This window comes from Anabrus simplex, chromosome 2, assembly GCF_040414725.1.
Source record: "Anabrus simplex isolate iqAnaSimp1 chromosome 2, ASM4041472v1, whole genome shotgun sequence".
In the NCBI taxonomy this organism is placed as follows: Eukaryota; Metazoa; Arthropoda; class Insecta; order Orthoptera; family Tettigoniidae; genus Anabrus; species Anabrus simplex.
This window is the reverse complement of record NC_090266.1, coordinates 745,684,451-745,699,050: the sequence shown is the minus strand read 5'-3', so window position 1 is coordinate 745,699,050 and position 14,600 is coordinate 745,684,451. Positions and strand designations below refer to the sequence as shown.

Sequence of the window (14,600 nt, the reverse complement as noted above, 5' to 3'; positions counted from 1 at the left end):
AGAAACCGTTCCTCCGGGCGAAGCCTGCACCAGCCTGTAATAATCAGTTAACGTTAATAACGGTCGATTGGAAACCGTTTGCCCCAAGTAGTTCATTATCATGAATAGAGAGAGAAATACGTTAAATGGCTTTGCACCTTCTTGATACTCCGCAGCCAGCTCCTCGTGTTTGGTGGCCATGCTGTTCATATCTTACTCATCACTCTCTTTCGTGCATACAATCGTACACTGAGAGTTATTAAGTATAGCATCGGGAAAGGTGAAAGAGAGTGGAGACTTTCGTGGTCGCGATATTTCACGAGGGAGGCTAGTTTTATGATGAGAGGTATCGTACATCGCTAAATGATGATGATGATGATTATTATTATTATTATTATTATTATTATTATTATTATTATTATTATTATTTTTCCAAGGTTTCTGTGGAACAGCAGAGGTAAAAGAAGGTGCCGGGGTGAATGGGTCTAACTACAAAGCCGAGATATGAATTAAAATTTCATTAAAGGTTATATTTTCGAAAATAGCAAAACTTAACAATTTTCACATAGAATTTCAAAATTTAACAAATAACAACAAGTCAACAAATAACCGACACTCAGGTACAATACCAGGAAAAACCAAGATTTAGAGACAATTTAACAATCTGGGCTTCAAGCCCCAAGTTTTACAATTTCTCAGCTCACAAACACATATTTACCAAAGGGCAGAAATCCCCTAATAACATGGAGCACTTGCTCCCACCTAGCAATGTCAAGCCTCCTAGAGGCACATTTCCAATACCTAAAGAGCTGACCCGCTCTCTGTTTTCCAAGCCTATTAAAGGCAATACCAGGCTTTACACTAAATTGCCATCAAGGCACAACTTACACAAAATGAAACGGGGGTATCTTGTACCCAGCCTACTGGGCCTTAGTAAAAAAATAATAGGTTAAGTAAATGGCCCAAAATACAAAAATGAATGGAGGCGTGAATTTGCACTCCTACATGAAACTTCTTAAAACCTAAGAGGCACTAGGCCGATGAAACAGGGGCTATTCCCAAACTATGGAGGTGACTCGTATAATGAATAAATTTAACACATTAAGGAAGAGTAAAAAATCAGTTACCAAAACGTAGTCACCTCAGGACAAAATGAAGGGTAGCTCGAGAGGGTAAAGCACTCTCTATCCCCGATTTACAGTTACAGATATATGCAGTTTTTATATAAGCCGGCACAAGTTTACATTTGTAGAAAGGTAGGTTACATTGTAAAAGTTTCGGACCTTTCCCGCGGGTTAAACTGCTGAGCTAGCAAGAAATAAAGATGTTAAGCGGCCATTACCTTACTGAAGAACTGCTGCCAGATGGAAGAGGCGCTTCCCGCCTCCTGCTACACGTCCATACACTAGGTTAGATGTTGATGAAGTGGCCGAGAGACAAGAAAATCAGCAGTTTTTACACCCTCGGGGAAGATTCGAGAACTTTCATGAATAATTAAGACACATCCACAGGCTTTTATTGGCTACAGTACACAGTTACACACAAAATCGAAGAAGACATACGGGATTGGCTGAAAATTAATTACAGAAATAATTGATTGGTTAACTTCAAAACTGGCGGAAAGAAAAGATTAATATTGCCAACCCACAAATGAAATAACGAAATTTAGTAATAAGAAAACTTACGAGTACAAAATATCTTCAAGAAAGTTCCCTCACTTCGCACCAGGGTGCATGATCATGGTTTTTTAGTAGAGACATCTATGAGAGAATGTCCAAACTTCTTGATAAATAGAAAACAAAACCAAGTCGAAATTCACACAGTGACATCTTCAAAGCAAAAGTTTAAGTAGGTCCAGTTTTAAGTTCAGTGTTTCTCCAGTAGAGGAGTACTTTAAGGCGGAAAATTCGAATGTGTGGCTTAGAGGTGTACCCCCGGTACAATTATTATTATTATTATTATTATTATTATTATTATTATTATTATTATTATTATTATTATTATTTTGATTCGTTGTGCCCAGCTGTGGAGCGCGTTTGAACTTATTTTGCACAATGTTTCTTCTTCTTTTCTTCCCAATATCTCTTCATTTTTTCACTGTGTTCCTTTCTGCGTGTTTCTGTCCAGCCTGTATTTTTTCTTGTTGGTTTCTATTGGTTTCTGGTTATTATTATTATTATTATCATTATTATTATTATTATTATTATTATTATTATTATTATTATTATTTGCTAGTGGCTTTACGTCGCACTGACACATATAGGTCTTACGGCGATGATGGGATAGGAAAGGCCTAGGCGTTGGAAGGAAGCGGCCGTGGCCTTAATTAAGGTACAGCCCCAGCATTTGCCTGGTGTGAAAATGGGAAACCACGGAAAACCATCTTCAGGGCTGCGACAGTGGGATTCGAACCGACTATCTCCAGGATGCAAGCTCAAAGCCGCACGCCTCTAAACGCACGGCCAACTCGCCCGGTATTATTATTATTATTATTATTATTATTATTATTATCATCTTACAGCTTTTATGACCGAGCTCGATAGCTGCAGTCGCTTAAGTGCGACCCGTATCCAGTCCCCAGTAGGAGTAGGAAGGAAGCGGCCATGGTCTTAATTCAGGGACAGCCTGGTGTGAAAATGGGAAATCACGGAAAGCAATCTTCAGAACTGCTGACAGCGGGGTTCGAACCCACTATCTCCCGGATGTAAGCTCACAACTGCATGCCCCTAACCGAATCCCAGTCGTGTGTTATATCATCGTCACCGTGACGGACGAATGAACACTGATCTCCCACAGCGCCATCTCTTGAAGTTTGCGCGAAGGTCACGGGCCACTTGTGGTTCTCCTGTTTTTTACCTATTAGTTTCACATATGAACGAATTATAACACTACTGTGTTATTCTCAGTTCAATACGGACTAACAACATGAAATTCATAACCCTTGACATTAGTTTCACGTCGCACCGACACACGTAGGTCTTCCGGTGACAATGAAATAACACAAGACTGGGACTCGGTTAGGGACATACAGTTGTGAGCTTACATCCGGGAGATGGGTTCGAACCCCGCTGTCAGCAGCCCTGAAGATGGTTTTCCGTGGTTTCCCATTTTCACACCAGGCAAATGCTGGGGCTGTCCCTGAATTAAGGCCATGGCCGCTTCCTTCCCACTCCTAGACCTTTCCTCTCCCATCGTCGCCGTAAGACCTATCTGTGTCGGTGAGACGTAAAGCCAATTATAAAACATTGTGGAAGGAAATGGCTGTGACCTTAATTAGTTAAGGTACTGCCACAGGATTTGCCAGGTGTGAAATTGGGAAACCACGGAAAACCATCCTGAAGGCTGCCGACAATGGGGAGAGGAATCCACCATCTTCCGATTGCAGGCTCATAGATACGTGACCCATACCGCACAGCCAATTCGCTCGGTCACTTGTGGTTTGTGAACCAGCCATTGCTACTGTAATTATAATAGCGTATGGCCTCCGGAGAGACCCGGTGCTAATAGACGACCTACATGTCTGTGAAGATGGGGCCCTACCTAAGATGAATTCTGATGTTGAGGATATCACAAACACCCAGTCCCCGGAATCAGAACAATTAACCACTTCAAGTTAAAATCCCCGACACATCCGGAAATCGAACCCGGGTCCCCTTGGTCCAAAGAGCAGCATGCTAACCATTTAGCCATGGAGCTGCGTAGTAAATGCAATGTTTGCGGGGCCGAACATCTAGATCACTGGTTTACGGTTATATGTTTTTCGAGCCTGGAACATGAACCTCTCGCCTCTATTTAGTGTTTATTTAATGTTTTGTAAGAGATTCTCAACAAACAATAGCCATGACCAACCTGAATTCATATTTCGATCACTACCCTAATCGCTCCACTCGTTTGGGCTTCCTTTATATTGAACCCGTCATTTAGATGCCCCAGGAAAGAAGAAATTAAATATTTACTTACATTAATGTATCGGTCTCGGGAGAGAGCCATTTTGGCGGTTTCAAAGCGAGGTGGATCTATTGTGTGTCTGGCCTTGAAGCGTGGAGACAGTTTCCGGAAGATGGAATGGAGAACTTTTCGATACACGTGTATGGTGGGAATACACAATGTGAATTTTACCTGCATTAATTACTCGTCCAAAAAACGGACTATTAGAGGAACTGGTAATTTATAATAAAAAAAGCGAGTTTTTCCTGTGCATTTTTATTGCACTTCTCACCCTATAAACTGAGAGACAACTCAAGACCTAAGCGGTTCCTTTGATGTTAGCCATACTTCTGTTTAGTGAAGAGGCTTCCGCAGCGGTAAACAGTTCCTAGGTTTGTTGCTTGTTTCTGAAGTCAGGAGCTTCCCTGAGTTTGGTTAGATATTCGGGTGAACTGATTTGACCAATTACAAATTTTGCCCTATAAAAATATGGAAAATATTTTACAAGTTGTATGTTATTCGGGTTCGTTACCAACTCTTATCTTTCATACGCAGATGACTGTGAAAAGTTATTGTTCTCGGTGGTATTTGTAGCAAAATATATAATTATTAACATGAGTTTGATATCGTATTGCGTTGTATACTTACTACGCTTTGTTCGAGGTCATTCCATTGCTGTTTTGTTCGCATAATTTTTACGACGTGAAGACGGATCGAAGAGAACTGTTGGCATTAGTGGCTGTAATAGCATGCTCAGTATTCATAATGGCTGCCAGTTGTGAACAACACGTGGGTGATGTTGAGTCACCACTGAAATACTTTAAAGCTAATAAAAGTGGGGGAAATTAGGTAAAAAGTCTAAACAAATTGTTCTGAACGTTTGCAGTAGCCTACGAGATGAGAATCCGCTGTGGACTGTGAAGAAGTGGTGAAAAACCACGCAGCTGACCAGCGTTTCTACGTATAGTGTTTACACGGCTCACGCGGAATTTAAAGGAATTCGTATGTTTTCTTGTGGTACCATATCGTATGTGCTGCCCTGTGGTTATGTATCTATTGCGTGAGTGTTTCTGACGCCACGTTTCCCTAGAGTCGCTGAATATTTAGTTTTAGTTTTCAGAAAGTGTCTGGATTATATAAACAAGCAATCAAGGCGATAAGGAAGTTGAAACAAAACGTAAGAAACTGCCGCTGACTCGTTGCACGAGAGCGAAATCGTATACTATGTCGTCACATACTTTTCTTTACAAGTCCCCATGAGCCTCACAGAAATTGCATTATGAAATAAAAATAAACCTTGCTTCTCTTGTCTCGGTATTCGTCAGTATTCTGTAGGTTGTTCATGATCAATAAATGAATAAAGAGGTGCGATACATAATCAAAGTACAACGATGTAAAAGGAAATAATTTTGATGCTACACTGTTTGAGAATGAAGTGTTTGTCAGATAGATGCTCGACGTTAATAATAAGCCGGCTGTGGCGGAGACGGGAAGGGCAAACAGGGGAAGTGCTCACACGCGGAAGGGTACTTTTCTTCAGCTCTTGAGTTGACCTTTATCATAGAGTCCCTCAACGAAGAAGTGGTAAAGTTACAAAGTATTGCGCCATAGGAGTCCATGTTCCAACAGCAAGCGTTCTAGTTGACATCACTCGCTAGGGAGATTTTGATGGAGGAACACGTTAACCCATAGTAGCTCCGAGGACGCCCCAAAAATTATTGTCACCCAAGGTGATAGTGCAAATTTAGCCTATGAGGCGAGGTTGTCTCAACACCTCAAGTATCAGTTGTATTTAAAATGAGTTGTTTGTATTTCGTTGCAAAGTGATTTTTAAATAGTGGAGTAGACACTGTTATAAATTATCTGCCTTCCATTTTTACTCAGAGCGATGGTTGGAGAGAAATAAATACGCTAGGCATTGTCATTTGATGCGTTGTAATGGTCTTTCTGTCATTAGTAAACCGTATCTTTTGGCTCTGCCAAGGAGGTGTTGATATCAGTAAAATATTGTCTTTCGCGTGCGATATATGTATATATATATATATATTATTGAGTATCACAAAAAAAATTAACCTTTATCTTGTTGTCAGTTTTGAAGATACATATGTTCAACCCTTTGGTTATTTCCAAAAGAAAAGGGGATGTTTTATTTTCCCTGCTCTTTCCAATGTCCATGTACCTACCACGACTTTTGCCTTCTGGGTTTGCCCCACAGTACACCCGTGCTTCGCTACGGTATTATAATGAAATTTATAATTGAATGCTTAACGTTTTATATATAATCCGCCGAAATTCGCGATCTAACTCGTTTTCTGAGAGATCCGCCAAAATTCGTGATCTGACTCGCTTTCTGAGAGATTACGGCAAAGTTCCTCCCATTTTGCAATCTTTCTTTCCAGCAATCGATTTCGTACTTTCCAGGCTAGGTCCACGTATTCCACCCGGCCAGTTGGGTCCCTAAATCTTTGCCATCTTTTCCTATAAGCATTTTAATATGGATCAAATCCTTGAGGAGATCCGGCATGGTGTCGTCTTGGGTGTCTTGGCGGTACTGAACCCGCGGCCGGACTGCAATCGTAGTCATTACCCGGCCAGGGCCCGTTTCCAGCGCGGTCCGCACATTTTGACGACGGTCCAGAACATTATTATTGTTATTATTATTATTATTATTATTATTATTATTATTATTATTATTATTATTATTATTATTGATGTCCTGGAACCCACAGCAAAGTGCAAGACTGCTACTTGGCGCTAAATTACATGCGCTGCCATTGTCATTGCTGACAATGTGACCAGCACCATCGTCGCGCGTAGGCAAGTGCGCGAGATTTCTGGCGACACGAATTATATACTTCCGTAAATTATTGACCTTATTATAGAAGTGAACAATTGCACGGTCAATATCATTCATATCGTTTGTTTCAAATGTGTTTAAATTTTTATTTATGTGCCAGGAGAATCTACTGTAATCTAACTTTATGTACTCCAAAGGAAGAGATGGTTCTTGAAAACGAACCCAGGAAAGATTAAAAATGATCAGTTTATGGTCAGAATAAATACATTATGAACAGTAAAATCAATTGGCCTCAACTCCTTTTCCACCCCACTGCCGTTAAGTTGATTTAACCCCCCCCCCCCCCGAAAAAAAGAAGGCGTGTTTTCTTATGTTTAAAGGAGATTCCAAATACCAATGTTCACGTCTGTTACCTTCAGTTCTGAGATATAATTATCCCCATAAAAAGAATTCACTTTTTTCACTTCCTTTCACACACCCCCACCAAGTGAATTTCCCGTTAAAAATACCTGTCTCTTTAATAGTAGAGGATCTTCTAAATATCACTTATCACAACTCTAACATCTTCAGTTTTTGAGATATGTATCCACTTAAAAGGAATTCAACTCCTTTTCACCCCTGCCCCCCAAAATGCTTTCGCCCAAAAATGCATTCTTCTTTGTTTTTAAAGCAGATCCAAATATCATATGTCTGTAACAACTTTAGTTTTTATTAGATGTATGTATCCTCATACAATGAATTCAATTAATTTTTCAATTTTTCACCTCCCCCACCCCGTCATTGGATTTTCCGAGAATACGTGTTTGTTTAATTTTAAAGCAGATTCCAAATACTAATTTTCACGTCTGCAAAATCTTTCGTTTTTGAGATAATAGTATCCTCATACAAATAACTCAACTAATTTTTCAATTTCTCTCCTCCCTTTAGGTGGATTTCCGAAAACAAAAAATACGTATTCCTTTATTTTTAAAGGAAATTCCAAATACCAAACTTCACGTCTGTAACATCTTCAGCTTTTGAGACAGCAGTATCTTAATTAAAATAATTCAACCCCATTTTCAGTCACCTTTACACCTCCAACCAAGTGGTTTTTCAGCGAACAAAAAATACATGTTTCTTTAGTTTCAGTAGAGATAAAAATACTATTTTTCACTTCGGTAACATGTTAAGTTTTTGAGATATACTGTAGAAATGCTCATTTTTAAATTTCACCCCCTTTTTAGTTCCCCTTAAGTCGAGTTTCCAAATACAAATCACCCATGTTTCTTTACCTTTACAGGAGATTCCAAATACCAATTTTTACGTTTGTAACATTTTACGTTTCTGAGATATACTGTAGATATAGTCCTTCTAAAAGTTCACCCCAATTTGTCACTCCTGTTTAACTCCCATTAATTAGATTTTCCAAAAACAAAAAAATTACTTGTTTCTTTATTTTTAAAGGAGATCCCAAATACCAATGTTCAGGTCCGTAATATCTTCAGTTTCTGAGATATAAGTTTCCTCATTAAAGGCATTCAACCCCTTTTTCACCCTTTTTCACCCTTTTCCACCCTTAGTGACGGAATATCCAAACATAGTCTCTTAGCGAGCACCTACATCTTAATATAAATGTATCCCCAAAATTTCATGACTTTATGTTCGCTAGTTTTGGCTCGGTGATGATGAATCAGTCAGTCAGTTAGGACAAGTTATTTTACATATATAGGTATCATTTGGATCAGTTTTCATTACCCAGGTAATTCAATGTGATGTTGTGGAAGACACGGTTTTTTTAAAAAATTTATTTGGCTTTAGATCAGTTACAGACCAAACAGCCACCTGGATATTACAGTACGCTTGTTTGAACTTTACAATTCATTACAAGTAATTATCACAGTGTGAAATATATACATATACATATAAAAGTCATAGACATTGCACATCATTACACTGAAATCACATAATTTCACAAAAAAATCAATCAAATTTGTAGACAAGTTGTTGTTAAATAGTTCCCAATAATAGTATACACTTTTCTGTTTTTGGTCGCCAGTAGTGTATTTACACAGGTTGGTAACTGTTGCTTAGCGTGAAGCAGAGCTGTAAGAAACACATTTTGTTGTTGGTGGTAATGAGCACATGCGAAAAAGAGATGGTTTAGGTCCTGAATCGACTGACCATCACAGGAACAGTGTGGTGTGTCCACTACGTTGATGCGATAAAGGTGACTTCTAAAACTTCCGTGGTTGAAGCGCATTCGGGTGATAGTCGAGATGAGAAGACACGGTTATCAGGCCGAGACAGTTCCCGTTTCGAGTCCAATGACCTAGATAGAGAGATTGCGTTTGGGTTTAACCAGTTTGACGGGAATAGTTTGCTACAGTTTACCTTTTCATTGAATAGCAGTTTGTTTTCTTTATGGATATCGTTTTTGTGTAATGCGAATAGACGTGTGTACATAATAGGAGAACGTTATATTTAGTCTTTGTAGTCGTATTTACAGTAGTTTGATAGTGTAGGGTTTTCGGAACGTTGCTTGACGGGTAACGACTAATGGCCTACATGAGGATGAATCCATGAGATAGCTGGGTTATAAATAGGACTGAGGAAATGGTGTAGCTGGCCAATTCACCCTATGTGAATGTTAAATTTACTAGTAAAACACATGGAACCGGAGCCATACGGGATTTCATGGATGAGGTAACCCTAGTCATTGTCCAAGGGATATCGTTGCATTCTGACCTGTTGTAAATGGTTAATCGAATTATTATTCTTTTTTGTACGTGTAATTATTTTCTTCATAGTTACTTTAGTGTCTTATTGCGTTCGTGATATAACTAGTGTGTCCATGCAAATGCTGAGGACTGTACCTTAATTAAGGCCACGGCCGCTTCCTTCCAACTCCTAGCCCTTTCTAATCCCATCGTCGCAATGAGAACTATCTGTGTCGGTGTGACGTAAAGCAAGTTGCAAAAGGAAAACAAAACTGCATGTGAGATCCAGGAGATGGTGCTGAGTTCATGAACCAATACCCTAATGAACTGGTACCTGCTAGCCAGGGACAATAAATGTGGTGGTGGTGATTACTGTTGTTTAACTTTGGGGCTTGGAATATCCTTGATCGTTAGCCCTAAAGAAACTGTTATTCTGAAGTGTGTGGTAGTTGGTGTAAATTATAAATAATTCCAAAGATGGGATAGGTGCTGCAGGACTTAAATCTGTCACTAGTCCAGTACTTGCGTAGCCTAAGCGTCGGAAATCTGTGCGGTAAACTACACTCAGGATAACTGCAGTTAGCGGCGGAATTCGATACCTTGACCGATCGTGTTGGCTACGCGGTACGGATTATACAGCTAGAAGCTTGCATTCGAAAGATAGTAAATTGAAACACCAATTTAGGCAGCCCTGAATATAGTTTCCACGTTCGTACCAGACTAATGCCATGGCTGTACCTCAATTAAGGCCACGGCCGAATCCTAGCTCCTTTCCTATTCTGCTATCGCCGAAAATTTAAAGAAATGTGTTAGTGTGACGTTAATCCACTCGCAAGAAAACAGTACCGTACTTACATTTATTTGGAGCTCCTAGGTCAACTTCTTAAAAATTTTGATATTCACGGAAACTTACCAGTAACAGAAACATATCGGACGTTCTTGACGCTAAATTGAACTGACGTTTTTTTTTCCAATTTTCCTGGGTTCGAATACCAGTCAGTCACCAATTTATGTTGGTTTTGGGGGTCTGAAGTGGGGTATTGCCAGACTAGTAACCGTATATTTCGCATATGAAATTGCAAAATTTCGCACATTATTTTAGAATACAGTTTTATGCATTATACGCAAACATACATTGTAATGTATTTTCGTAATTGTTGCGGTCTGCCTGGCTGAGGCGACAAAGGCGAGCTTGGTTTACCCTCATGGACTTCCTAACGGAAAGTCCAGGAATTTAGAAATGAGATGTTCACTTCTGTAAAGAAACATAGTTCTGGGGTTCACTCACCCTACAACAGAAGTGAGTATGGGGCAAAGATGGCCAATCAAAGAAGTATCCACTCTCCCCTACTTAGTACCGATGAGCCTATATTGTCGACTCCCCGAAAGGTCTCAGTAGCCTTTACGGGAGTGATTTTGCTTTTATTTTTACTTAATATAACAACAGTAATATAGTTTGAAGGCATACATTTATATCAATCACCTACATTATTGTTTTAAATGAGGTTATGTAACTTTTCACATATTCACTCAATCATTGATTGCACAGAGGTCCCCAGAACAGTTATTTCCTGGAAATGCTACTACAAGTTCAATGACATAATGTATTTATACTGGTGAACATACTCCACTAAAAGTCTCCCTTCATATTATCCAGATTATTTCTGGGAGTTACTTTGGCTCATTTTGTTTTGGCCATAGCTTGTAAAATAGCACAAATTTATACAATTTCTAGGCAGTTTCTATCTGGCCCGTACCCCCTTTTAAAATCCAGTCTCCATTGCTGGTTATAGATAGTGATGTATATATTTCTGTTTCAGATTACTATGGTGGTAATTCTTATGACGACGAGAGTTCGGGCTCTGAACCTGGCTGCCAACTCTACTCACCTTCCTTATTAGTACGAAGACCGCCAGGGCATCTGGTGTATGTCTATGGAACTGGCCGAGGTCGAAAGATGGCGCTGCCTCGTCCAGATTTCAGGTATTTTTTTTTTCCTGGCTATTGCATCTGATTGACTAACGCATGAGAAGAGATGTGAATTAAGAATGTCACTTTTGGCCACCATAACTGTATTTTGTGGTCTTTTACTTCCTTTGCCAACCCTCATTAGTTACAAAATACAAACTCCAGAAGGGGCTGCCTAGCCGAGGTGATAAAGGCGTGCTTCATTTACCCGAAAGGACATGGATTCGATTCGCCGTAAGTCGAAAATGTAGGAACGAGATTTCCACTTCTGGAATGGCACCATACATACCCCACAAGTTCACTCAGCCAATATTAAAGAAAAAATATCAGGTTAATTCTTGGGGGAGACATAGGCGGCCGGGCATAGAGATAACAACTCTACTCCACTTAGTGCCGAGTTTAGGGATAATGGAAACATTTATCTTCGACTCCTTCAAATTCCTGCATGGCTTGTGCGGAGAGGTCTTTGTTTGCTTTACACACTCTAGTAAGCGCCGATGATGTAGGTATTACACCCCTTTAAACAACAAGCATTATAATCATAATCATCATCATCATAATCATCATCATCATCATCATAATCACTGCACTGAAATGAAATGCCGTGTGGCCTCCGGAGAGGCCTGGTGCAGGTCTTTTGATTTAACGCCGTAGGCGACCTGCGCGTCGTGATGAGGATGATGAAGACGGCACATACACCCAGTCCCCGCGCCAGGGGAATGAACCAATTATGGTTAAAATTCCTGACCCTGCCGAGAATCAAACCCGGGACCCCTGTGACCAAAGGCCAGCACGCTAACCACTGAGCCGTGTAGCTGGAAACCGCGCTGTAGTACAGACAAAACAGACTATATATGTGAGACATTCACCTCAGAGTTAGACTTGATTCCCTTCGATATCGCCAAAGAGACGTTGGTCTTCAGTTCTCAAGATAGCGGGATCGATCCTGACTGAGTCAATGGCATTTTACGGGTGTTTAAATATTGAGAAACTCCCTGTCGTTGGCTTCCGGCACATTAAATATCTCCCGAAGGGAAAAATTAACTTATTCATATTATATGATATTGTATTATTATGCAACATTACTTTCTTTGTATTAGGAATGCTTTGTCCATGGCAACCTTCAACTGAACGAATCAAAAAATAAATGTTTTAAAATGTTTCAAGCCTCTTAAAATGAAGAAACAGTAGACTTCACGCATATGTATTTACTTATGATGGCCCCATTAAATATTATTAGGATGAAAATCAAGTGACATAATCGCTGGCTTCTCAAGAAGACGATCGTGCTTCAATTCGCAGCCACTACATGCGAAAATTTGGATATGCAATACCATGACCTTGCTGCTCGAATTCCGCGTAAAACTGGAAGTCCTGTGGCTATAATCACAATGTCAACAAGCTACAAGCTTGCTATAAATATTATTATTTTGGTCAGCACCTCGTGACTGTCGTCATAGGATGCACTATAGCATTTTAATATTAATTCCACAGAAGTAACACACAGCTTAGCACTGAATTAAAACTGAGTTTAATAGCAGTTTTTATCTAAGCGAAGTTTGAAAACGATAGCATTTCAATGTTATACGAAGTCCTTTCCTCACAGCATTTTCGTAAAATACTGGTCAATGTCGAACACAGAAACTTCGTTTGTTTGATCTTTCTTGAGGAAAATAAGAGAATGTGGGCCGCCGGCAGCCGCAGGGTTCACCGTTACTTTAAAATGGCCCTGCGTAACGCTTTATAGAATCATACATACCGCACAGACATTCCGACTAAAACCAAGATAATACAGGCTGTAAGTTCCTACACACGCAATTAGTCTGTAATTCCTAAAGTAATCAACAAAGGTGTTACTGGTAACGACGACGACGACGACGACGACAACAACAACAACAACAACAACAGCTACAACAACAACAACCACCACAGCAGCAGCGCCAGCAACAACAACAACTTAGGCGTTTGACGCTTGGTAACCAAGTAAAAATATTTGAATAAGTTGTTGCTACCAAGTGAAAAGTTTTTCATTGTATAGATAATTTACAAAGGCCAGCACGCTAACCACTGAGCCGTGTAGCTGGAAACCGCGTTGTAGTACAGACAAAACAGACTATATAGGTATCGGAAAGAGTTCACATGATGAGACATTCACCTCAGAGTTAGACTTGATTCCCTTCGATCAAGGGTTGATGATGATTATTATTATACTTGTTGTTTAAAGGGGCCTAACATCTAGATCATCGACCTCCCAATGGTACGAGATGAAGCGAAGTGTAATGATAATTAACATTTTAAAATTGATAGCTGCCATCCCCGGAGGCCCGGGGAAAGTGGTACGTGGGCTAGAACTGGGTCCACTCAACGTGAGGTCAACGGAGTAGAGGGAGTGGGGGGTGGGGATAGTTCGATTCCCACCTCATTCATCTTCGAAGTGGTTTTCCGTGGTTTCCCACTTCTCCTCCAAGCAAATACCGGGGTGGTACCTAACTTAAGGCCATGGCCGCTTCCTTTCCTCTTCCTTCTCTATCCCTTTCAATCTTCCCATACCCTGCAAGGTCCCTTTTCAGCATAACTTGTGAGGCTACATTGAGGAGGTACTGGTCCTCCTTCCCAGTTGTATCCCCCGATCCCAAATCTCCCGCTCCAGGACACTGCCCTTGAGGCGGTAGAGGTGGAATCCTTCACTGAGTCCGAGGGAAAAGCCAACCTTGGAGGGTAAACGGATTAAGAAAAAAATTATCCACTGACTAGAATTTTAAAAATGATGATGAAAATTGAATATGCATTTAGAATAAGCAGTGGATCTCATTCGCAATGCCTTATTTTCTTATAAAATTAACCTCAAGTGGCCTGCGGTTCGAGTCACGTAGCTATCAGCTTGCATTCGGTAGATAGTGGTTCTAATCCCAATGTCGGCAGCATGGTTTTCCGTGGTTTCCCATTTTTGCACCAGGCAAATGCTAGGTCTCTACCTTAATTAATTTCACGGTCGCTTCCTTCGCACTGCTAGCCCTTTCCTATCCCATCGTTGCCATAAGAGCTATCTGGGTCGGTGGAACGTAAAGCCAATTGTAAAAAAAGTATCTGAGAACTTATTTCCTTGAAGTAGATAAGCCAACGTCGCCATATTTGTCTATTCTCCACCTTAATTTTCCTCCATTTTAACATCATTCCATACACTGTCTGCTATGCGCCCCCCCCCCCCCTCTTGAGAGCACACGAGTAAGACA

At 40.3% G+C, this 14,600-nt stretch overlaps 1 protein-coding gene across 1 annotated transcript in view; it reads left to right on the top strand.

The window, feature by feature from the left end:
* The window catches only part of LOC136863090 (uncharacterized), a 162,971-nt gene that overhangs the window by 123,996 nt on the left and 24,375 nt on the right, over positions 1-14,600 (top strand). Inside the window, exon 2 of the mRNA XM_067139424.2 lies at positions 11,220-11,382. Within this exon, the coding sequence (XP_066995525.2) occupies positions 11,220-11,382 (163 nt within the window). The remainder of the gene's footprint in view (positions 1-11,219; positions 11,383-14,600) is intronic.